Raw genomic sequence first — 26,759 nt, 5'->3', positions numbered from 1 at the left:
GCTTTCCCTTTATTCACCATTTGTGTGCCCCTGCCCCATTCTGTCAGCTCCCTTTGGATAGCTTTCTGCTGCTGCTCATTCCAGCCTGTCTTACATGGTCAGCTTACTGCTCCAGCCCCTGCCCCCCTCCTCCCTACCTTTTGTTTCTGGGGCCTGCAGTTCACCATGCTCATTCGTCTGCCATTCATCCCACAATAGCGCAAGGAAGGGTTAGCCAGATTGTGTGTCCCTCGCACATGCATTACCTTGCCTCCAGACACCACCATGACAGTATCCAAACCACTGGCATCACCCAGTCCCTCACTCCATTCCATTTCTTCATAATAAAGCGGGACTTCTAAGGGGTCCCGCTTCCCTCTCAATCTTCTTCCAATCATATACCCTCCAAATAAGGCTGAGGATGCAACCTAGAGTCCAAGGGCTCTGCCGGAGCCGGCCTCAGCGGATGCCCAGCCAGCTCTGTGCCGCCGGTATGAGAATGGGGCTGACGCTGCCGGTGGGTGCAGGTGGCTTCTGGAGTCTCGACGTTGGGGAGGATCAGGTAGGTACGGCTGGTCTGGATCCGGGAACGGATCCATGAGGAGCAGAACCCAATGGAATGCCTTCTGCTGACCCTGCGAGGCCCAAAGGCACGCCAGCAGGGTCAAGCCGCCCAAATATGGCACGCATGGCATTATAAAATTCCTTCAACAGGGCGGTGGTTACTCCTGGTCCCAGAAAGGAGGGGAAACGCGGAGCCGACTCAAGCAAATGCTCCGCAGAACGAGGCCTCAAACGCAGAGACCGCTCTGTCGCGTCGGGTGACAGACAGGGTGAAGTTGAAGCATGCTTCGACTTGTGTTTTTTGTTGTGCTTCTTACCTGACCCCTTCAAGGACTTCAAATGGGAGGATGAAGACTGTAAGAACCCCGAGCAGTGCTCAGACCTCCCTCTCAACCGGGAGCGGGAACAAGACCTCCGAGGATCCTGACACTGGGCTGCAAGCAGCTCTAGGTACGGCTCCCTCAGAACTTTAGGAGTCATGGCCTGGCAGTCACTTCGGGTCGCGCTCCAGGCACCAAAGGCACACAAGGTGGGGATCCGTGACCGACATGGCACAGTGACAGGCCTCACATGGTTTGAATCCCGAGGTCTTTTTGGACATGATGGAGCCTACACACCAATGAAAAAAGTTCGACAATAAGTCGAAAATAGTCTGTCAAAATATGACAGTGGGTAGCTCTCTTCAACAGATCTGTGCTGGCTGGGGCGAAAAGAAAAGAACTGACGTCAGTGCGTCGAGGTGGCACCTACATAGACGATGCGGACGTCACGACGATGGAGATAATGCCGACGACGTCACTCGGAATCGACCAACACACCTACAGGCACTCAGGGGTACTGCGCAAGAAAACTCATCCAGATCACAGGTAAGGAATCTGTGGCTAGATGTCTCTATCAGATATGTACATCTACAGAGAGGAAAGTTGACTTACCAATACCAATATTGCAACTCCTTTAGTAGGCCCTAAAAACAGTGAGACTACTACTAAGTTGATCCAAACTGCCCCTAGGATACAGTTAGAGTCTAAAGACCTAATGTGGGTTTATCTCAATATAACATTTGTCTTTATGCCATTAAGGGAAAACAAAATCAGTAGAGCCCCGCATGGGTTTTCCAAGCTGCTGATTTTCCAGTTGAGGTACCAACTTTGTGTCTAAATCACAACAGAGGAAAACTGAGGTCGGACTGCCAGACTCGGTACCCAGACTGAAGGAAGAAGTTTCCCCGATAAGCACAGGGTGGGTTCAAAGGAGTACACTCTCCCTAAACCAATTAACACCCATATCAAAGTACTCCTATGCCCTAAAAGAACCAAGTCCTGGTCTTAGTCTCAGGAACCAGAACAAATATGTAACTATAAAGAAAATAATTATTTTCTTTTATATGACCCTCACACACACTAATCGTGGCATGCTTCACCATCTGGTCCATCCTAGCCTCTAAAAGCCAGGGTGGGCTCAAACGACATTATGGGAACACTTTGATAGATCCTACCGGGGAGGTTAAAGATTAAAAATACCTCACTTTCACGAAGGTATCCCTTTATTAGTACTGAAAGTGGGTATAGATTAAAAAGAAATATATGAGGGGGTACACTACGATATTGTGGTCTTAAGACACTCACTTAAGCTGTCGATATGTTTAAGCCCCTACAACTGGCCTACAAGGTACTGGGCTTTAAACAGGACGTATATAATAGCCCCGGTGTCAGGGTAGTTCCACTTTAGTAACTGATCATGTAGTGCTAATTAGATGCATGCAAGGAGTAAATTTACTCGCCTTAATCTAGTATACAGCACAATTGTGGCACCTAAAATGGAAACAAATACAGTAGATTCACTGTGTTTCTGTGTTGCAGCACATTACATGCATACCAGAATTAGAGTATGTGTGCCCACACCACTATGCATGTGGATAGGTGACAATGTGAGGGGTGCATGCGATTTTGTAGGAAATTGTTTTGAAGAACCCACGGGTTCCGAAAGTACCATCAGATGATGTAATATGCTGCATCACAGACACACAGTGAATCTACTGTATTTGTTACGATTTTAGGTGCGACAATTGTGCTGTATACTAGAACAAGGCGAGCACATTTACTCCCTGCATGATCAGTTGCTCACTGACGTGAAATTACGTTGACACCAGTGCTATGATATACGTCCTGATGAAAGCCCGGGACCTTGCAGGTCAGTAGAAGGGGCTGAAACATGTTGATGGCTTAAGTGAGGGTAGTTGGTTCTTTTAGGGCAAAGGAATACTTTCGTTTTGAGTATTAACCAAATTTGTGTCAACATCTAAGATGATGCTGGACAGGTACATTATAATTTCAACGTGAATGAAGGAGGACATTTTGTTAACCCCGCCGTAGTAGCACCAAATAAAACAAAGCCTTCTTGAGTCTCAACACCTCCAGAAACCGCTCATACATACTGGACATAAAGTACATTCAATGGGGGAATTCACTGACTCTCTCTCTTATCAGACTCCACTCATGTAGTTCTTTTATCATATTTTAATCCATGCCCATAATTTCATTTTTTCATTTTTATTACCTGAAACTAGGGTTAACCTAAAAAGGGTAGGTTTGTCTATACAGCTAGAACTTGAGTAAATCACATGAACCTCTTAGTAATTCAAAGCATGTACGTTTGTATTAATGCATATACATTGTTGGGAGAGTGTAAAATCTGAAAATCCAATGGAAATATTGTATGCTGAAAACTAATAAATGATTTGCCTCAAATTCGCTGTGTACATCTTGAACATAATCTTCAATAAAGCAGGAAACCTCATCTGTACTGTGGAGCGATGGCATATAAAACTTCTGCATCTTCTGTCCTAAACTTCTCCATCTGCAGTCCTAAAGTCCACTGTCTCTCCTCAGTAAGTACACATGTATCGGATCTCGCCATAAAACTAAAACCATCAGTAGGGATAATGTGAAGTTTAACAGCTTCAGAAATAATTTTCTTCTTTAATTGTAAAACTTAAGTTAACTCTTCGGGCTTCACTCTTCTAGGATTAAAACAGAAAGACCTAATCCCTCACCCCCACGTTTCTTGCTGAATTTCAGCCTCCAGGTTCAGTATTCTGATTGTTCTTTAATTAACAGGTCTTAAAAAAAAAAAGTTCCTGATGAAAAACCTTTATCTCGAACAATTTCGGAAGCTGCTGGGATATAATAAAAACCTCAGGTTGTTTCCCTGAGAAGATAGGATGCTTCATGTAAAGTACAGACATTTTTAGACTGGGAGAGGATATTATAACATTACATTACAAAGTAGTCACGATCTGCCACATTTGTTTTAGGTGAGGACCATTCCATACTTAAGGTTTCCTATGAGCAAATAATTTGGTGTATGTAGTTTTATGGGGCCTTCTGGCATGCAAGTAAATTTATAGTCTAGAGGGACCTGTCTAAATGCAGTATCTAGAGCAGAGATGGCGACAGCAGCCAACCACACTCAACTGTTACTTGCCACTTACCAAACCTTGGTTGATGAAATATTCAGCAAAGTAAACAAGGGCCAGGGGAATCATGTATTTCAGGACCCACTAGAAGAGAAGCAGAGAATCAGAGTCAAGGAAGACGAACAGGATCCCTATACCCTTTAGGGCACCCTCACTAGAATGATCCACCCTATTATATGCCAAGGCTGTCCATTTCAGGCATGTTCCATACAGTGACCCTTCCCAGTGTTTGCCCGGCTTCTCCCTCTCAGTCATGCACGCTGCAGCAACTAAACATGGTGCAGCATTCAAGCTGTCTCTCTCAAGCATGCTGCATGCTATAGTCCACAGTTGTGTGTGCTACGCCTGCCCCTCTCAGTTATACGTCTGACAGTAATCATGCCTATTATGCGCACAGCCAGCTCCTCCTAGACATGATCCATGTAAAAGCAATGAGTGTGGCCACCCAGTTCTTCCCCAGCTTCCTCCACTGTACAATGCCCTTAGTCTTGCACTGGCCCACCTTAGTGCATTCCCTGGTATGTCTCAATAGGATCCCCTCCGTAAAGCCAATTATCCACATTTGTACCTTGCCTTGCAGCTCCAGGTATGCTGCATACTATTGGTTGCTCAATAATGAGCTTATATTGTTCCACTCAGTTAGGTTGTATACTGCGAGCCACTTTAATGATTGCCTAGCCTATCCCTCCAATCTGTGTTCTTAAAAAAATTAACGGCTCCTCCCAGACACTTACCTTTACAACATTCCATTTCTCTTGTAGTGTCAGATTAGAAGCCTGTTTATCTGTGCAGAGAAGATATTGGTTAAAGGAAAATAAAGTCCACGGGCTGAAAAACAAACCTAAATCAATGAACTACAGGCACAACTGGAAGAACACTCAAAAAATAAATGTCGATTAAAAATAAGCAATGGCAAACCAAATTCATCTGGATTAATGTTCACAATAATAATGGATTTTTATTAGTGAATAAAGTCCACAAGTATTTTTTTTTAACTTGTACTTTATTCCCCATTTCACAAAAGGCTCAGTACATTTTGTCTCATAAGGTCAAGGAGCAATGAAAAGAAAAAAGAAGGATTATAATACAGTTCAGATTACCCGTGCAGCCTTCTACATTAGACCGGGTAAACTGTCAGTGCTCTCACCCGGGAGCCACAACAAAAAAAACATACCTTTATATTAACTTGCAGTACAATTCCCACAGAGATAAACTTATTCAAGATAAAATATAGCAATAAAACAAGAAATAAACATTGCAGTGACAGGCAGATGGGTGCTATCTATGAGCCAGCCCCGGCCTTCCGGGACAGAGAACTGTCTGACCCGGGTAGGGGGTCGTCTGGAATGTAGGCATGGATGGGTGTTGGGCAATGGAAGGCTCAATCAACCAATACAGGTTCATAATCTATCCAGGCCTCAGTAACGTCCGGTAGGCACACATAGCCCCAATCTCTCACAGGTCCACACAGTAGTTGAAGTGGGCGAGATCGGCAGGGCACAGCGTGCCCCTACTCCTTTAATTCTATAGATTCCATTCCCCTACTTTTTAGGTCTCGCCTACACAGCGGGCATGCGCTGCATAGGAAAAAGACCTTTAGCCATCGCTTTACTTTTGCAGGCGTTGCATTGCTTTGAATGGCAATGCGTGCACGTTTGGTGATTCCCTTGCGGAAGTGAGCTTTGACAGATGGTTCCTGCTCGCTCCCGCAAGGGAATCCGGTGCAGGCCCCCTCCTCTCTCCCCTCCCCCTGCTGCCGCCTCCTCTACTCATCAGCGCGAGGCGCACGCGCTTGTTTTGATTTTGTGGTACAGTCGGCTTGATGCTGCGGTAAGGCTCTCAGAGTCACCTGCTTTTCTGCAGCTCTGAAAATAGATCAAACCCGCCTCGGGAGCCTCGGGAGCCGCAGCAATTCTCTGCAAAACTTCGCCTCTGACTCAGGGGCGTAACACAGGCCCCTGCATCCCCCGCGGTGCAGGGGGCCCCGAAGCTCCAGGGGGCCCCCTCAGCACAATGCTCTGGCTCGGGAGTTCCTGATTGAGTCTGAGGGGGCCCCTCCACATACCTTGCAGGGGGGCCCCCTCAAGTTTCGTTACGTCACTGCTCTGACTGATAGGAATGCTGCGAGGAGGGAAAAGGCGGCTACAGATCACAGCTCTGGAAAACCTACTTTCCTTAAACGTTTAATGGCCTTCAACTTGGTGCTGCCATGAGCCCTCACAGTCTTCCTAATTGAGGTAAAATACCTCTTAAGTGCAAGTGTCTCTCCAAAGCAGTGGTGAGCAGCTCGCACTGCGGATGCGAGACCCTGCCCACTCATGAGAGAAAAGCACTCATTCATGCAAAAGGCAAACCAGCTGAGAGGGGGCATGTGCTGCTTCCGGTCGTCCCTTTGAGTTCCGAGTTGCAAAGATGCAAGCATTCATGCCTGCACCAAGAGAACCACTGTGGGCCAGACCAATAAACGTTCTGTGCTTACATGGGCAAAGACGAAACACACACACACACACACACGCATCAGCAAGTAGCCAGTAGTTTACAAGAGCCTCACATTGGGGCCAGCTGCTAGCGTCTCTGATTTTCTAGGACATATTAAGAGAACAAGCACATGTTAAATCGCCACTGAGCACACACCAGACAGCCACCTGCACCGCAGAGGCGGTGACACACCGCTCCCTTGAATGCATCTGTCATCCACTCTCAGCTGAGATTTAAAGCTCAGATGGCAATGGATGTGCAGGGCCGAAAAACAACCACTGGCAAATGCAACAGGTCTGCCTTTAATATGCCAAAACATGTTAATACAGGCATTCAGAAATGTGTTGCACGCCTAAACACACTATCACGTTAAAACCTGCCCTAATGGCGTTGCCAATGTAGGTAAATGTAGAACCAAGGATACTTTCTTTACAGAATGCATGCAGAAGTCAAAGAACTGAATGTGACTGTGTGATGGAGTCTAAACTCCTAGGAGAGTCTGCTGACTTCCTCTGGTGCCGGTCAAGCGGCGATGAGCTCTGGTGCGGATGAAGGGTCCAATTCATCAAGGGAAACACTGGCGACGTGATTTAGCATACCGTGGCGAACAGACAGACAACTGTGTCAGTCGACAACTCCCTTGCTCACACAATATATGGAGCTGAAGAAATTATCAGGGAATCCCTTCAGCGTCGTAAAACTAGATGTTCAGGCAGCCAGAGGGTGAATTGCAAAACTATGAGGGTCTTCTACCTAAACCCTCTCCCTAGTTTATGTGGCCGCTGTGGCGAGGGAGTGTTCTGCTTATTTTAAGGCAATGCAGCTCAGACTGTGCACCGTGGCTGACAGTGATGGGTCAAAGGTTGTTTTCATGTCACATATTGTGTTTTTGCAGCGAGGCAGTGCGTGTTTTGTTTATGTGGCCAGCGCAGGTCGCCCTGTGTTCTCTCTCCGCTGCCAAGCACCGCAGAGGGGGAAGTGTGAGCGCGAGGGGGCTCCACGAAGCTCATTTTCCATGGTATGGCCGGGGCGTCTGGGTTTCCTAACATTGTCTGCTGCGAGTTGTTTTTCCTAAACACAAATATTATCGAAGCAGTCTGCACTGGCGCCGTTCGTATTCCTAATGCCCGGCCCGAACACACGGCGTGAAGTGTGCGTGAGGACTGCAGACTTCCAAACAGCCTCCTTTTCAAGCAAAGGGTTCGTGCATTCTCCTCAGAGTTGACCAGTTAGAAGATAGTGTTAGTTGTAGGAATAGCTGTTTGAAGTCCCAGCGCTGTCTTTGAAGCCCGTTTCATGACTCACGCTGACCATCTCGGGCACGCCATGACTTGATCTGGCTCTGGTAGTAGTATTCTGAGAAACAGGTGATTTCAGGACAATAAAGACATGTCAGGTGCCCACTAAAATGACACTTGAAACCGACCCCACGGGCCCATCACGTCCGGCAGCATCTGTTCAGCACCATGTGACTCTGGGCAACAGCTTGCTTAATCCTCCTGACGGCCCCCAGCGCCTAGAGACCCTTACGGGTGATTGTTCGCGCTTTACAAATGTGGATTATTATTATTATTAATACGCAGAGTCTGTGAAGACGTAGAGCCGGGCTTCACTGAAGCTGGGTGAATCTGGACGATGCAAACCTACGAGCTGTGCCGAGTGCAACTCAAGTCCCGTCGCCACTGCATTACTTACTTTGGTCCTTTCGCGCCAAGAGGCTTCGCTAACATGGGCTGCCTATGTCAGGAGGCTGTGGTTGGTGGAATCACCAAGCACCGACGGGGGTTTCTAGGCCGGTGGCATCTTTTTGAGCCTATAGGTTGTATGTGGCGTGCTGCAGAGATGTGGGGGTTCCCAGGAGGTAGAGGAGGGAGGAGGATTGGTCTCTGCCTCAGAGGCCATTACTGGGCACTTTTTATTTTGCAGTTTTATATAGCGCTAACTCGACCCAGAGGTATCGGAGCGCAGCCCGCTTTACATGTGCACCAGTAGCATTACAGAGGAGTACATTCATTTTTTAGGCACGGGAGATTAAGTGATTTGCCCAGAATCACAAGATGTATGAGCCTCCAGCCAGACTTGAACCTAGTCCCCCTGCTTCAAAGTCGGCCACTGTAGCCGGTAAACAACGTTCTCCCCCAGCTGGAGGAGTGAAATTAATAGATTTCCTTACGAGGAGCACTGTTCGTGATGAAGCAGGGTTCTGTAGCTCCAGCTGTCCAACTGCCACCCCATGTTCCTTGGGCAGCAAATGCCAGTCGGTGAAGTTCTGCGATTTAAAAGCGTATGTTAGCGCCTCAGAAAACATCCGAACCAGTGCTAAGGAGAGGTGCTATGGGTAGCCGGCGTGGGCGTGGCTTGTGCAGCCATTTATTGCCTGATTTCTGCTACTGACAACATGGTTTCTGCATCATCAGAAGGCAAGTGTAGAAATGTTCTGGAGAGAATGGATGTGAAAAGATCTGCGCATATGGACACCCAACATAGATGTATGAAAAAAATCAGCTAAAGCAAAAGGATCACAAAAACTCTGTTGGCTGGGGCCCCTACTCTTTTGGGGTCGAGTGTGAGGTATGTAGAGCCTTGAATTGTACCCACCAGCCGTGTCCGAGCCTTTCAAGGTCTGTAAGTGGAGTTGTGAGGACTGAGACATCCCTCCTGAACCAGGGATAGTAGAGGAGCCCTCCTTAGAATAAGTGTGCTGCTGTCATGCCACTTGACGGGGCAGGGTCATCAAATACTACTGCATTCCTGTATACGCGTTGTCGTGTGTTCCTGGGACCCTTACTCACAGATTATGGACACAGGTACTGGCAGGCTCTACCTCTGTTGTAGCTCACTCTACTTTACAGCGGTCCTCCCTCTATCCGCCTCTGCTCAAAACTGCCCCGTTTCCTAGTGACCACACCGTCATCCGCTCCACTCAACACGCATGCACAGACGTCACCCAAGGATTACACTGACACTTTCATTGTGGGTGAAGAACTGCTGCAGGTTTATTTCATACAACATAATTATGACGATAAGTGGGTTATCTTACGGGCGATCCAGGGCAAGCAGCCCCTCGCTGCTCCGCCAGCCTGGCGAGCCAGCACGCACGGTGGGTCGATGCCCGGCAGTGCGGAACATATTTTCAGATCATCCACTGGATCACGTGATCTGTTTACTACTCCCGCCCCTTTTGACGGGGCGGAGCGTGTTGTGGCACACCCCCGGTTGGTCAGGCCCCCCAACCGCCCGAAGGACTAACGGGGCGCCGTCGCGGTCTTCCCAGAACCTCCTTCGGCTCCCGGACATTGGCTCGGGCACCCTTACTGTGCCTGACAGGGGTACCCTTACTGTACCGCCTGTCGCAGAGGTACCATTACTGTACCCTTCTGCCTCCAGATCGCCCTGTAACTCCGCCTGCAACGCAAGAAAAAACATTAAAACATTCCAATAGCGCGCTACCTCCGCCGCGCAGGGTAAGCGGAAAGGGTGGGAATTCGCGTGGCCAGGAGGAGCGGCGCAGGAAGCAGAGGAAGGACTGAGGGGGTGAGGCGCCTAAAAGGGGGGTCAAGCCTCGCCCACCCTATTGGCACGCCTCCCTAAGGCAAACCCATTGGGGGGGGCCTCCCCTCCCCAGGCGCGGCCTCGCTAGCGAGGCGGAGGAGGGGGGGGGGGGGGGAGGCTCCGACGGGCGGCCACTAGTAGGCTGCCCTGCTGATGTCCCTCTGCGTGGGACGCGGGCAGCGGCATAGTGACCACACCGTCATCCGCTCCACTCAACATGCATGCACAGACGTCACCCAAGGATTACACTGACACTTTCATTGTGGGTGAAGAACTGCTGCAGGTTTATTTCATACAACATAAGTATGACGATAAGTGGGTTATCTTACGGGCGATCCAGGGCAAGCAGCCCCTCGCTGCTCCGCCCGCCTGGCGAGCCAGCACGCACGGTGGGTCGATGCCCGGCAGTGCGGCACATATTTTCAGATCATCCACTGGATCACGTGATCTGTTTACTACTCCAGCCCCTTTTGACGGGGGCGGAGCGTGTTGTGGCACACCCCCGGTTGGTCAGGCCCCCCAACCGCCCGAAGGACTAACGGGGCGCCGTCGCGGTCTTCCCAGAACCTCCTTCGGCTCCCGGACCTTGGCTCGGGCACCCTTACTGTGCCTGACAGGGGTACCCTTACTGTACCGCCTGTCGCAGAGGTACCCTTACTGTACCCTTCTGCCTCCAGATCGCCCTGTAACTCCGCCACAGCTCTGGGGAGGCTTCCGTCGCTGCCAGAGCCCCCCTTCCTCCCTTCGCTGTTATAGGTGCCCTGCCCCTGCGAGCCAGCTTTTAGTGGGCTAAATTATGGGTCCTGTTCTGTAACCCGTAAATGACGGCATTAATTTGCAACATTACTCAGAAGCCCAGGGCAGACTAACAAAGGATGTCTTTTGGCCCCACTGCCGTTCAGCTTAGACGTGAATGGTGTTCCTAACTTTCTTAGCGATGCCACTGCAGATCTTCCTAACGTAATTATGGGAAGATCTAGCACCTACATATGGAGCCAGAAAGAACCATGTCTGAAATTCCTCATTCCATCGATTCCCTTCATATCCTAGCACGAAGAAGGTCTTAATTTCCACTTTGTCTACAAAGGTGATGGATTGATAGCGTCATGGTTCCCGAATTGCTGCTGCTGCGAGGATTGCCTGATTTCTCGGCAGGGCAAAACATTGAACGTAACTGCTATATGGACGCCTTTTATCATGACTCCGGATAAAGCCAATATGACTGACTGAGCTGCCGAAGCATACATCTCTCAGCACGAGGACCCAAATTTGTGAACGTTTCCCAACTCCCTGGCTCCAAGGAAAGGCTGAGCGAGAAGAGCAACACCTAAATCTGTTTCTCAGGCTGGAAAATATGGCATGGGTAACAAGGCATTGGTGAAATAGGCGCTTATGGACCTGCAATCCTGTTAAGAATTTTCGATTGGCCAAATATGGGGCCTTCCTGGCTTAGAATTGTGTTCCCAACAGATACAGCACAATAAGCAGGGTGAAGGAAACGTGTGAGTTCACCGCTTTCCCTACGTATATAAACACAAGCTGACATCACGGGTCTCTAATGAGGGGGTGGGCCCTTAAAAGCTGTGAGCATCAGAAAGTATGGGGGCAACAGCCTCTGTCTATGTGCTCTCACCCAGCACACGGGAAACATATGCTCACTGTCCCTGGCTGCTTCATGTCACTGTCTCTGAATGGTTACTGCCACAAACCTTAGCTGGTGACAGCATTGTTGGCAGGTGATTCGCTGAGACAATCCCACCTTACTACAGCATGCTAGGCCAAATCAATGAACAATCGATAAAACTGCTAACTCTGCCATGTTTACCTTTTCGGCCATTAACTCCCTAAATTTGCTTCCTTTCACATTGTATTATCCTATTGTTTACTACAAACTGACCCATATCTTAGCAACATCTCCTCGTTTTAGCCTTTCTACTTGCAAATTAAGTTACATTAAATTTGACGATAGAGTCTTATACTCGTCCCGCTGTTCATCCCAATCTTTTCTTGCTCTCCACTGGGACAGCGTGTCCAATTTCCTTGCTTGTTGAATAGAAGCTAGCTTTTACACTTTATCGCTGCTGAAAGGAGCTAATAGGTTTGCCTACAGTCCTTGTTATACCGGTGTTGCTGTGCTATAGGTAATTCGTGGCACCGGCATAGTGGCTCGAAAAAGAAACTTCTTATTTTAGCAAATAATATGTTGTGAGCCCCAGTTATGAATTCGTTCACATCTTCACAGTTGGCAGTGTCTCTATCTTGCCAATACCTGGGTCACGTCAGCCTTAAATGATGACAATAAATCTGGCTTTTCCGCTAGCCTTACCCAATAACCTGTCAAATGTCAGTGGAAGGCAGCACATCTCTGGTCATGCTCCTTTCAGAAGGTGGTAAGCCCTTTCCATTATTAGAAAGTTTAAGTGCAAAATTCAAGAGGTATGGTCGCTCTCTGCTCTCTCAATTATTACCATGTAGATGAGGGCCTGCCATTCTGGGGTGTCAGCTTGAAGTATGCACAGGTAATTGACACTCATTCTGGGGTGTCTGGTTGAAGTATGCACAGGTAATTGACACCCTCCCACGTTCAGTGCTGTGAAACGTTTGACGTAGATCATCAAATTCAGCCAGCCACCCCCCTAGGTGGAGGCTTGCACTCCCAAACTTCTACTAGTGTAAAACCCGGTCACACCTCCAGTGCAGTAGAATTTAGTAATTCACGACACTGACAACCCCAGGGGCCTAATACCGGGCTGTGTATATGCGGCCCAATATCACCACGAACAATTAGCTTGGAGTGGATGGGTGTTAACCTAGACTGGCTGAAGGCAGAACTTTGACAATCACTCCTGACAAGATGTGCCAACGTAGGTAGAATAAAGAGTTATCGAGCCCGCCTTACTTCCTTTCCCAGTTCGACACAGGTCGAAAAAGATGCCCCTTCCAGAAGGGTCATGGCCTTATCCCTGAAGCCTATCCATACAGCATTCTACCGGAAATCTACAGCATTGCTTTGTAAAGCTTTTTCTGGTTCCACAATTAATTATGTTCGATATGCTCTCCCTCAGTTTGAACAAAATCTTAGCTAATCGTACGCCTGCCTAATTCCCAGGGCTAGCTGGCTTAATGCTTTACGCCTGGAATTGCCCTACCAAATTTGGCCTTGCACTGAAACTTAACTGGGTTGTCTCAACTTTCCTTTAGAGCTAGAAACGCCCCCCGTGCTCCTTGTGCTTACTAAATGGACTCGCTCCTTAGTTTCCAGCACACAATGCACTTAAATGTCATCTGGCCCTGGTGCCTATCAAACAACAGTGACAGCCTCTGTCACCTTCCTACAATACATAAACAAACATCACAAGGTCGCAGAAGCGGCAAGCCAGGCTAAGTCTCGGTAAACCATGTCACTCTGTGCTTTCCCTGGCCTCCCTGTGGAACAAGGTAACATATCTATATATATACACCCTCCCTTATCCTGTTGCACCACTTGGGACACATAACTTCGTCCCTTCGTACCTACAGGCATGGAACTAATGCCAAAGAGATTCCCCCCTAGTACCGGATAACCCTAATAAATGCTGGATTTTGGGACAAAGATACCAGGGAATAAATGCAAAGGGGGCTCTCCAGAGCATGTGAATCCATGTCATTGCGAATAGTAACTGTTGCTCTGTTTGAGCTAGAACATGCGACTTTATTCATTTAATCAATTAATCAGCAAAGCATGCTGGAGATGAAGGAATATGTGGCCGGCCCAAGGATATACAAAATGAGCCACGGCATTGCATGGTTCCAGAGACATGGCTGAGTGAATCAGCCTCACGACTGTTGTGACCGTGCAGCGCAGGTACGACTGGCCCTCAAAATGTATTTTAACTGACAACACAAAGATGAACCCCTACATGTGTACCTACGGAAAAGCTGCTGTATTGCCAGCGGCGCAGGAGTCTGCATAAGACACTGCATAAGGGCATAAGCAATGTGGGTTTTTAATCCTATTAAATGCGTGCCTATGCACGATGCTGCCGGGTGCACCACAATGCAAGCTTGCCCATATCACAAGAAACCTTCCCCAACTTGGACATACCGACATCCACTTCTAGTGTCCTGCCATGTCATCTATTCCGAAGCTGGCTAACGAAAACTACCATTGGCCAAAGCTAAAGCTAGTAAAACTAGACCCATTGTGTTTCCCAACGCTTGTCATGCCTAAATTGCAACAGCAGACGTTAGAAATCAGCCGCCATTCGCTGTATAATTATGCGAGAGCCCCACCACATTGTCTGAATATTCCTGGCCGCCCCACAAGGAAGAATTGCATAGGAGATGCACATTGGAAATGCTCTAGGACGAAGGAATGCTGTCTGCCTGCAGCCCTAGCTAGCCCTGCCTATAAAGGGGGGGTGTGAGGTGCCAACCCGCCCCGCTAGCTCAGAATGCACCAAATACCCCAACAAAAGGACACTCCCTTCAGTGTCCATCCCCGTCACAAGTGTCTACCACTACGCCTTGCCGCTGCGTTATCCAGTGCGCACCACAACACGAGACCGTCAAACCGCACCGGAAGGCCAGACTATTCATGGGCAATCTTGTGGGGAAAGGTAATGGGAAAGTCCTCCCCTGCTCACACCCAACAAAGCAAGCGTGTGCACACAGAAACAAACTGCTGTAAGCGCAAGCCCCAGCAGCGCCACCCCCAACGCCAAACAAGACCGACAGAGGTTCGAACCGTGCATCCTGAATCGAACGGACAGCGACAGCCACACCTGCGCACGGCGCTGTCACTCACAATGGCCCCAATGTAATGTCCCGAGCAACCAAACAAAGGCCCCTTGTAGATGCATGCCTAGTGAGCACTGGATGCTGCGCGTGATATCCTAAAACAATGAACATGCAACATGGCGGGTAAGGAAACATAGCGGAACAGGGAAAATGTACAACCCGATTATACACATTGGCCCCGTGGAACTTCGAAACAGATACCTTGACTTCTGGTATCCGGGCGCTTTACATGAGCACCATGTCCGATATCTGGTAACGCATTTAATTTATAAGGTACGACAAAGGATAAAATTATGCCAGGAATAACCTGCAATTAAGTGTCGTGCAGGGCTCTAACTCGTTTCCCCTGGTTCACTGTATGGCAATGTCTGCCCCGTACCCCCAAGACCGGCAGCAGCGCCGGGAAAATGCTCCCGGTCAGTGTGCGTGTAGGCGAGGGACAAGCCAAACTCAGCACAGACCCCCCCAAATGGAGCGCATAGCAGAATCAACTGATGTGGACGCGACCCCGAGCCTCGAACCCTGGTTTCCAGGACCAAAAGTGGGCAATAACAAAATTGCGCGCACACGACTGAAGGTATTGGAGCGCATAGCAGAGCGCCGTATACATAGCACATTCAGCCACAGGAACGAATCGGAGATGCCGGGGAATCGAACCCGCGGCCTCAAGCATGCACAGAATGCCGTCTACCACTAAGCTACAGCCCCTCAGATAAGAATAGGTGATCTGTCAAGATGAATGTGCCGTTGTTTTATGTTGCAAATTTTTGTATAACGCGAACTCGACTCGAAGGTATTGGAGCACTTTACATAGCACCGTATTTACATTACACATTCAAGTACGGGGAGATTAAGGGAATTGCACACCAGAATCACAGGATGCGAACGCGACCTCGAGGCTCGAACTTAAGTCGGCAGTGTGCCCGGCGGGCCACATCCTCTCCCACATGAATCAAATATTGTGGCTGCGACCCCGAGGCAAATCCCGTGGATCGCAGCGCCAGAGAAAATACCCGTGTCGCTCCATGCGGTGGGGCTGGGGAGGGGGGGGGCAAGCGATGCCCCAGCGCATCCCACCCAGGTGAGGCTCCGAGGAACTCTACCCGCCCGCCATAAAGCACCTAGCCATGCGCAGCCCAGCCCAGCTATGTTCCGCAGTCGGGGCGGCGCTGCAACCGCCAGCCCCAAACTCGTCTCCCGGGGAGCCAGGCCCACACGCACCCTCGCTCGAACCATGTGGCATAGGCCACTAGAGCCGACCAGGCCACGCCAAATATGGGAGGCCCAGGGGAGATGCCCCCCCCTAGACCCGGACCGAGGCATGCACTCCCACGGGACGGGGTGATACCAAGTTCATATAGCGCGAACTTGACCCAGGAGGATTGGAGCACTAGACAAAACACCGGATGCCCTGGGGAGGATCTACCTTACACGAGGGCATGCACGCCCGCTCTTGTGAGGCCACCACGACTGCCGCTTTCGGGACCACTCCCGGCCCCCGTACCCCTTTTCTGGCCCCCAGCCCTCTGGCGGAGACCGCTAACCCCACGGAGACCAGGGGCACAGCGCAAATATACCAACATGGTGGGAGAGAGTCACCACCGCAGTTAATTGTCATGGGGGGGTGCGAACTAACCTCGTCATCTACCATGTAGATGGCAGCGTTTTCTCCCACTACAAGTTTAACAGGCAGGGTCGCCGAGAGGCCCTTGCATTCGGCGTCATTCTAGGCCTCGGCGACGACGGGACTGAAAGAGGGCTACTCTCTGGGGGCGGGCGAGAGCATTGAAAATAAGTTCGGGGAAAGCGAGGCCTGGACCCGTTCCCATGCCCCTGCCATCTACCACCCACCCCATGCCCTAGTACTGTCGGGGGCCTGCTAGGCACACAGTGTGGCTTTCATTCCCCCTCAAAGCCGAGCCAACACGTCAATATGTATCACAAAGTAAAGTGTAAAAGCACGACAAAGAAGGGCCGTGTCCTCGCCTCACACATGCCATCTTCCGTATTGCTGAGATGGACTGAGCCTGTGATGATCTTTAGCTGTACTTTAAGGCCCGAAGAGCCACGTAGTATCGGGGAAAGACGGGAGGCGGTACTGCCCTGCACTCCCCAATGAAAACAACGGCAGACCAAGGACACAACCGTATGACCCACGCCAGACCAGGAAGCAGAGGGCACAGGCACTCGCGCGGCACAGGAGACCAACGGCATGAAAACCTTGCACAACAAAGACCCCTCCCCCGGCCTCGCACCCACACTCGGCGTCCTTTGCACACTACCCCGCCGCTCAGCATAAGTCTCGCTCCCCTCTGCCCACCTCCCGAGCCCCACCAGGCAACCCAGCAACATCCAGGCCAGTGAGGCTCGGGGACAGGGGACAATTAACACTCACCGGGCTAACAGGGAGGCACAAAAACCCGACGCCAGACAAGGACGACCAGAACGCCCAAGACACTCAAAACGGCGGTGTGGTGAGGAATTCGCGTGGCCAGGAGGAGCGGCGCAGGAAGCAGAGGAAGGACTGAGGGGGTGAGGCGCCTAAAAGGGGGGTCAAGCCTCGCCCACCCTATTGGCACGCCTCCCTAAGGCAAACCCATTGGCGGAACAGGGGGGGGGGAGGCTCCGACGGGCGACCACTAGTAGGCTGCCCTGCTGATGTCCCTCTGCGTGGGACGCGGGCAGCGGCATTCTCTTCCCCCAGCCACTTCCGTCTTCCTCCCCCACAGCAGAGTGGTCAGTCAGTATCTTGTGGGGTCAGGTTACCCATTGTCTTTGATCTGCCCTAGGGTCTTAACCACAACCCCACAAACATGGGTCCAAAGGGGCGTAAATCAGACGTGCAGAGTTCCCACAGATTCTTATTCTGTCATTTCTGCTCCAGCATTGCAGTCCTACCAATGCTCATGCTTGGATGCCACCACAATGGCCGCACTCATCCATAACTTGTTTTTAATAAATAGTTCCATATACCATTTTGAAAATACAATATACGACCGACAAGGAAACAAGCCTCCTCGTCCACAGTAAGCCTTGGGATATATTTCTCAGTGGCCGGGATAGTCTGAGGAGACCCACCACGATCAAGAAGAAATTATACATGCTTTGTTTGTTTCCTCTGTTTGTTTACCTGCTTCTTGGGGCTCTTCTCTAATGCATTTGTTTGCTAGTAGACAGTCTGACATCAGGTGCTCAGTATGTTTGGACTGCTTCGGGCCTTGACTAATAAATGCACTTTAGGTACTCTGCAGCTGTAATTTACATTTATTTTCGCATTGAGTATGCTTTTGAGGTCGAACCGGTAGCAGCGCGCATGCGCTGCTCTGGCGAGACTTTATGTAAACAGTAAAAGGGCTTTGGGAAGCTAACCACACACTTGTGCGTGTGGTTTGTTTTCCTTCAGAGGCTATTCACCTTTGCGTGCATCTTTCTGAGAAAGACAGCAGGCAATTGGGCAAAGGCGGGTGCATGTCCCACCTTTGCTCCGCCCACGGCCTATAGCTTGCGGTTACCCACACATGCCAGATCTGTTTTCTATTATCGTGCACAGATGCGTGCACGATAATTAAAAACAGATCGCTAGCTGTGGCGCGTGCGGGCTTGTTGTTTTAAATTCCAATGCAGCTACTTACAGCTCGCTCTTTCGATGCGTGCTCTTGACTCGATGAGATATGTTTTTTAGATCTGGAGTTACGATTATTAGGTCTTCTTTTAACAATGTATATATACCTCTACAATAAAGCGGTGGTTGATATTCTGCAGTCAGTATTGTTACTGCTCGAGATTAAAATCCCAGTATTGTTATAACCTGCAAATTGAGTAGGGTACTACGCACACCTGTCAACCAGTCACCTACAAGGTGACAAGACTGCGGCGCAGCAGGAAGCACTACATTGAAGTTTAGGACGACCCCTACTGTGAATGTACTTCGACAGTCGTGCACCCTGCAGAATCATCCCCACATGTTTCTCCCTTTGGAAAGTAGAACAGCGACTGGTGGCGTAAATCATATGACTTTTGACCTGAATGCGTAAAGTACTCCTATTCTCCCACCGACCGCAATACAGCAAAGACACAGACACCCCAGCAGAGCCGAGATATGGCAGCTGTTTGGTGCGCGCCTGCCACCTGTTTCCCCATGCACCAGCTGTCTTTTTGAGCGCAGCTTCGTCAGCAGTCCCTGTCAGAGAAAAAGACTGCTCCGGTAGTTTCAAATGGGCCAAAATGTGTTCCATGCCTGCGCAGTCCTTGCCACTGAGCCAGGATGTGACTGTCCCTTCGCAGGGACAGGCAACTTTGCCAGGATTTGGCCGCAAAGGGCCATTCAGCAGGGCAAGCGTGTAACCTGTTGTATTCATGATTAAGCGGCTAGAAGACGGTTCCCCAAGGACATGCAGACATGCCAACTGGCCAATCTGTCACCGGCCCAACCATAACACTACCCCAGTTGGTCCTGGGTGCGTGAGGTGTGTATCACTAGGAGAAATTGGACCATGGCATGAAACCTGCAGGAAGAGGCAATGTGGCTACGGTGTGACAGGGTCAGGCCCCGCTAACCCTGTCACGAGGCTGGCGCCATCAACCTATGGTCCAGCCTTCTTGGAGTCTGTACTGTCTTTCGGCTGTGGGGCCCTGGCAGCGATCAGCATCGCCACCTTGTGGGGAGAAAGTGCAATGTCTAGCCCAATTTTCAAAACATAATGAGATGCACATTTAACCAATACACTCATCTTCTAGCGCTCCTTGGGGCCCGTGGTTTCTGAAGTGTGTCTGGAATAATACTGCCTCATGTGGTGCTAAATCCAACACCCGCTGCTTTCACTAGAACGCCCTTTGGACAGCAGAGCTACCCATCGAGCTACACAGAGCACACAGGGCTACTTACCACACAGCAGCGCTATCCCATGGAACGCACACACACACACACACACACAGACATCACTGCGACTCTTAAGATGCATGTCTCAGAGGCTGAGGCCGCATACAGAAGAGCTACCCGGAAGTGACGCATATCAATCAGAGGGGGTCTCTCTTGCACTGCATCGATATTATAGTCTCAGATCTCATGCAGAGCAGCTATCCCAATGGTTGAATCCATTTTACAACCTGATGCTCCGGATCTGTGAAGCAGGCTGCACATATATTACAACATTGGGCCAGGGTGTGCGTGTGTTACAATAACTGCCCCCCAGTTCACGGGTATTTCTTAAGTTACCCAGATCCAAGAGCCTGAAGTCTCAGGCCTCAGAGTCGTACCTTAGACAGCACGTCATACAGACTTAGGCCTCGAACGGCAAAGCCACACGGAAGCCACATATACTATACAGGCTAGGATGGCAGGACTGGCTCTCATGTTACACTGATTTTACAGTCTCAGGTATCTAACAGGAGAGCTGTTCCCAGGCTGTGTATACATCCCCCAGCCTTAAAACACAGAATTCTCCCTACATTAACTCAGATTGTGTATGCTTATGTCTCGTACAACAAAGCTGTTCTTACACGACATTGATGTTTTGATCTAAGGCTTCAGACAGCAGTGCTATCTCTCAGTTTACACAGAACTTACAAGCTCAGACAACAGACATATCCCTCAGCTTACAGCAGAGGTCTTCAAACTAGGGGAGGGGGGACTTTGAGTGATTTCAGGGGGGATGCCAGGCTCAGGCCAAGAGAAGCATCATGCTTTCTTTTAAGTGTTAAAAACATGAGCGGCAGTTAGTCTCTTTGTAAGGGGCCATCACTAACACCTTTTGTCAATTTTATCCTGACTGGGAGTATGTGTAACAAGCATTGGCATAGCCAATAGGTCTCGCCTTCGGGACCTTTTAAGTGTTTAGCCATGCAACACTTGATGTTGTTGCACCAAGGATATTGTGCTGGATAACTAAACACTTATAAGGTCCCAAAGGCGAGACCTATTGGCTATGCCAATGCTTGTTTATTTTGAACATGCGTCTCTGAACGCAAGACATATCCAAGGCCTGCAGAGAAGGCTCGGAATTAGTGGCTGTTTGGGGACGGGCAGGGAAGGAAAAGGTGTCCGTCTCTTGCTTCCTGCCCAGACAAGACAAGGAAGGTGTCCGCTTCTGCTCTGACGCCGGCAGCTGTCCCCCCACCCTTTCTAACTCTTATTCCCTCTGTCTAACTCCTCCTCACTTACTGAAAACCGTGACTCAAGAAATGGTTCTCACCCTCTTTTTCTTCCTGTCGTTCATTTGTTCCCCTGTGAAATGGATGCAAAAAAGAAAACCACTTTTGCTGGAAATGCCGTTTTGACATTTTTCAATTCCAAAGTGCAGCCTCGGAAATAAAAGGTTCAAATTATGAAAAATAAATGTCTTAATAAAGCAAGACGGAGTGTTCTTAAAGTGGCCAGATTGGTTTTATTCAAATCCCAAAACCATTAGCATCACTTTACCGAGTTTGCCAGTGAAGCCCTGTTTCCCCCAGTGGGGAAGTGCGCCAAACCTGGAGGTACTGCAATACCTGGTTGATGGGTGGATTGGAAAACAAAATGGGCACGGCGGCTTTGTGTTAACGAATGTGGTCTTTTTAAACCATACTGCTTACATTTTGCAAGAATATAAGCAGTGGACATTGAAATGGGTCCTTTCTGGGCCCTGTAGTTTTCAGGCAAAAATACTCCTTGATTTCTACATAATGACTGTAAAAGTGTTAAGTTCACCATGTTGTTCCTGCTTACATTTCACATGCTTTATTTAATCTTTCATTCCCTACGAGTGTTTGCTTTTTCCAGGATGTTGTTACTTTTTCCTTTAGGCAGCATATTGCTCTTACCTAGTGCATAATTTGAATTGAGTCGCATCCAGTTGTTTATAGCAGGTCAAATTGGATTGTAGTTAAAGGGAGTGTGAATTTCTCTCAGTGGGGCAGTATGGTGTTCAGTGAGGGAGCGGATTTAGCACTGGGGGCAGAGCTGCCGAATTCAGAACTAGGAAACCAGGTTCAGCCTTCATGAACAGTCCCCCAGACCACTCTCCTGAGGGAGCACATTCCCATGCTAGACCTTAGAAGGCCCCGGAAAAGCCCTGGTGTCTTAGCACCAGCAGGTGGACCCTAGCAGTGGCAAGTGTGGGTTCACCTTGAAGGCTTGCCCACCACAATCCACACTGAAGTTCACCTCCAGTCTTGCGGGCAGGCCTACGAAGTAGCAGACCCTAGAGCAACAGTGACTCTGTCACTGAGGTCACAGGACCACTGAGAAGAGCTGGCTCTAGGGCGGTGCGACCGGTGTTACTGCAACGGGTACTGACTTTGAGTGGGGACGTTGTAAATTATGGTTTTAAAAGCACTTGCCTTCCTGGCCTACAGCAATTTTCGGCAATGCTAAAAATATCATGATAACTCCGGTGAATAAACTTCTTCCTAGAGCGAGATCGGAGTTTTGTCTAGTGGAAGTTTTGACTCATGGAACGATAGCACAGAGGGTTAATGTGCCTGCTGCAAAGAAAATGTACCATGTAGATCACAAAGTGCACATATTGTAAATAGGTCAGTGGGTTACAGCTTTTGTCGTAAGATCCTTTTGCTACTTGCAGTTTATAAGTTAAAATCCTAACAAAGAACAGTGAGCTAATAACTTTCATCTTAGAGCAGCATACAAACTGCAAGGTATAAACTAGAGCTTTATGGGTTTTTTTTCCCCTAAGCTTTTGATTATCCTAATGTTGCAAAAAGTGTTAATTTGGATAGAAATCAATATTGATTATTAAAGAGAATCCCCAATCATGGTATTAAGTTTTAAATTCTAAGTTTGTGTTTCTCCAGATCAATCACTATTAAACTATACTGCCTACTAATATGGTTGTCATGTGACTCCTACACCTTGTAGTCCTTTGTCTTATGCAACATTTCCTATACAGTGATTTACACACGTAAAATTGATTGTCTCTGTGTATATTGCTGACAAAAAAGCCCATGGCTCGGAAACAAATGGCTGGTGCTTCCACTTTTAAGCATATTTGGGACATTCTGTGATTAGAATCATATCCCACTTTGTGAATTTATTTTAATGTCAATAACTCATATTAATCGTTAAATAATCATGTGTATCCATTGGTTGAATTACATAACATAATAAGCTGTAACTGGTCAGTGAAATGCCAAACAAATACTAAAGATTGGGATGTTTTGCCAATCCTGGCCACACCTCTAATTCCGCCCACTTATCCAATCCTCTGGTTATTCCCGCTTTCTGATTCTCCGCCCACAGTTCCCCTACTTTTTTTCCCCACTTCGACCACTGGGTCCACAGGACACGTACAGTGGGTCACAACTACTCCCATCATCAGTATTGCTACGGGCCATTCCTCTCTATGCATTTCCCATATCTGCAACCACCATAAAACATTCAAGGGACCAATCTCTGGTGCCTAAGTGGTCAAGGCGGATCCCGCTACCTGAGAGGGAACCAACACTGTGTCCCCCACCCCCTCATCCGACATCAGGTTCACCAACATATCCCCCCAAATCTCTAGGTCTCCTTCTGCGATTTAATCGGTGGGAACCTAGCGTAGACGATACTCCTCAGCCACTCCCATTCACTCAAATCAGCACTCCATTTATCCACCTGGGGGGCGTGGGGTGTGTCCAGTGTATTGCATTGCGGCGTTCAGACAGCACGAGTCCCAAGAGAGAAAATCTGTGTCGCATACGAAACCCGGTCTTCGGGACCACGAGAACCTCCAGAAAATAATGCTTAGCTAAAGCCTCAACATGGACTCCCGTAACTTCCCGCAGCACATGCAATACTTCTGTCCAGTTTATCTGAACCTGGGGACAGTTCCAAATCATGTGGAGGAACTCAGAATGCCCCCACACGGCCACACCACACCGGTGGTACGTCGAGGGGTGCACTGCGTTAAAACTGGATAATCGCTGAGATGTCAGATATGCGCAATGCAAATAATAAAAAAAGTTTAAAACAAGCGTTACTGGCTACCTCCTGCACCATCGCTCACCACCCCATCTCCTCTGTAAGTGGTAACGGCATGTCTGCCAACCATCTATTGCAGATTTTTTTAACATTCTTTATATTAATAGATCGTGCTCAGGAATAAATATTTCAGTTACATATTACTGATTCACATTTACAGGTTGTGTCGGTTATACAAATTATTCATTATACAACTGTCCACCTTAGCGTTCTTAAATAGTCAATTACGCAGGGGTTTTGTTCATTGGCCCCCTCATACTCTCTCCATCTTCACCTACCTACTATATGCCCCATATGCTCGTCAGGGTCCCCAGACTTTTTCCTATTTCTTCGGGCACCCCCTGCTTAGGTAGATCGTATGTTCTGCTTGCTGACACCAGTCAAGATCAGATATCCAGTCTGCCACTCTAGGAGGGGGCAATCGCTCCCCAGTGTTTAGCTATGCTGCGTTTGGCTACCACAGAGGCCAGCTTCAGCCATAGTTTCGTGTATGTGGGCCATGTTTCTACACTCGATATCATTAACAGGAGCCATTTTGGGTCAACTGGGCCATTATTTTCCCTATACTATGCCAATATGGTTGTAGAATTGGGCAGCCCCACAACAAGTGAAACAAGCATTTGCAAAGCAATAGGTCTCGCATTTGCAAAATTTTGAGCTATTGGCATTGTAAATGACAAACCTTTTATCTATGTGTTGGTTTTGAAAATGTACGCTACTTTGAGCATTGACATTGCAAATAACAATGCCTTTTATTTTTGTTTTTAAAACATAAATAAAAGGCTTTGTCATTTATAATGGCAATAGCTTAAACTCGCGCACATGCGATACGTATTGCATTGCAAATGCTTGTTGATATCCTATCAGTACCAACTCTGCTACATTTTTTTTAAAGAAAGCTGAAGACACACATCTTCAAAGAGCACCTCTGCTAACCTGACAGTGCACACATTTGACCTTCTCCCAATTATTGCATTCCCAGGGGGGCATGCCCTCGTTCACTTTTCTGTTGCTCTTGAGCTAAGTTTGCGCTATACAACTACCAGCACATAAACACATACATCCAAGGATGCGAAAAGAACAGTTCTTTGTCCCGTTTTGCATCACAAGCAATCAGTAGCAAAATGCATTGAAAAATGTTCCATTGTTTGATGATGTCTGCTTGGATTTTTAGTCCCATTTTGAGATCATTCAACGGATGGCCATTTTAATATGGAATCATGCCCCTTAGTTGTGACAGTTTATTATTTATTTGCCAGTATACTCATATGTGTGCCTTCAAGGGATTTATTGTAGTACTCAGTTTGTAATATTTTGATTCACAGATAGATGCAAGATTTTTTCTTTGCTTGCTGATTAATTTCTTTTGGCAACCTAATTACTAGAAGCAAGATATTTTTGTGCTTTTGAAAAAATCACACAACAAATAAATATCAAAGAAATATATAGCAAAAACACGGGTATATATATATAAAATAGATTTTATCTTAAGAGTTCATAAAGGGTACTTGTAAATAACACATACAATTAAACAAGAAGGAATAAACCTATTACTGCAGCCTTCACTGTTACAATTGTATACACTTTTTCAATATCACAAACAAAAATGTGGAGAAAGAAGTGTAAAAGTAGACGTTTCGTTCTTTAGGCTTTCATCGATGAGACCATCTTCAGGACTATAATGTTTAAAATAGTTGACCCCCGGGTTCTGTTGTCCAAACATTCGGCAGGAGAATTTATGTCAGCCGTATCCATTCGAAAGATAGTATTTGAACACTGTGTGGGTAGATCTCAGTCTCTCCCAAGTGAGAGGATACGGAGAGCAGCGTATTCGCACTTTATTCATGCACCCATTCCTGTGGCTTGTGAAAATGTATCCGATTGGGCCACTGTGCCTATTGGGAGCCACCGAAATGGTTCTAGGAGGATAGACTATTGGCCACCATTTACCCCGCTGGAAGTCGCAAATAGATTCGATGCCCTCTAAGGCTTCGATGATTGCGATTGACAGGGGGGATCTCTAACTAGTAGGCCTATTATTATGGAGCAACAGGCTGAGAACATCGAGCCGACTTCCCTACCGCAGACCTTCTCCCTGCAACATCCTACTCTCTCTGGAACAGCTTCACCTTCTCCCGACCAATATGCATTGCCTCATGAGCTTGTCTCTGCACCAGAAGAGGGATCTGATATGATTAACGACCCTTGTGGTTCTCTGCCCCATGACCAAGTTAACCAAGATCTATTGACTGGCCATGTAAAAATTCTTTCTTGGAACGTGGCGGGCCTTAAGAGCAAATTGCCCATTCCTGAATGGGGCTCTTTTATGGCCCTCCACGATATTTGTATGCTACAAGAAACCTGGGCATTAAAAAGTAGTCAAGCTCAGGGATTTGCTACATTTGATAACGTGGCCAGCAAGGGTGAGAGGGGTAGACCTGCAGGGGGTCTGTCTATATGGGTTGGTACGCACTTGGGAGTAACTGCATCACAAATAAGTACTAATTCACAGGACGTTCAGTGTGTACTGTTGACCACACTAAATGGGCCAAATATCGCCCTGTTTAACGTATACTCAAGGCCAGTTAGGCGGGGTCTTGTCTCAGAGGCCATTGATATTCTGTTGACCCTTACCCAGACAATGGACCCCTCTACTGTGTTAATCGTGGGCGGTGACTTCAACTGTCATTTTGAGCCACTCATGGACTCGACCATGGGTGGCCCAGATGACGTTGATTCACTGTGGGCGGTTCCCCAGCCATTGACCCCTTGGGTCAAGGTTTGGACCCCGTCAGTCCTACAACTGCAGTCATTTGTGCTCACAACCTCATTACGAGCCTGCAACGGGAGGGTGGAACCTGACAGACCGGGGAATGTAACATTTAATCGGCATAACCGGTCCTCGATAATTGACTACATCTTCTTAGAGGCTAGGCACTGGGACAAGGTGCATGAATTTAGAGTTATTGAAAGAAC

General features: G+C 48.3%; 1 protein-coding gene across 2 annotated transcripts in view; it reads right to left on the bottom strand.

Annotated features, from left to right (window-relative positions):
* Window positions 1–26,759, bottom strand: part of CLN3 (CLN3 lysosomal/endosomal transmembrane protein, battenin) — a 550,496-nt gene that overhangs the window by 201,246 nt on the left and 322,491 nt on the right. For both annotated transcript variants that reach the window (XM_085618893.1, XM_085618894.1), the window contains 2 exons: window positions 4,753–4,802; window positions 4,034–4,102 (listed from right to left, as the gene is read on the bottom strand). In XM_085618893.1, the coding sequence (XP_085475019.1) occupies window positions 4,034–4,102; window positions 4,753–4,802 (119 nt within the window). The remainder of the gene's footprint in view (window positions 1–4,033; window positions 4,103–4,752; window positions 4,803–26,759) is intronic.

This window comes from Triturus cristatus, chromosome 7 (assembly GCF_964204655.1).
Source record: "Triturus cristatus chromosome 7, aTriCri1.1, whole genome shotgun sequence".
NCBI classification, from domain to species: Eukaryota; Metazoa; Chordata; class Amphibia; order Caudata; family Salamandridae; genus Triturus; species Triturus cristatus.
This window is presented reverse-complemented; position numbering and strand designations above follow the sequence as displayed.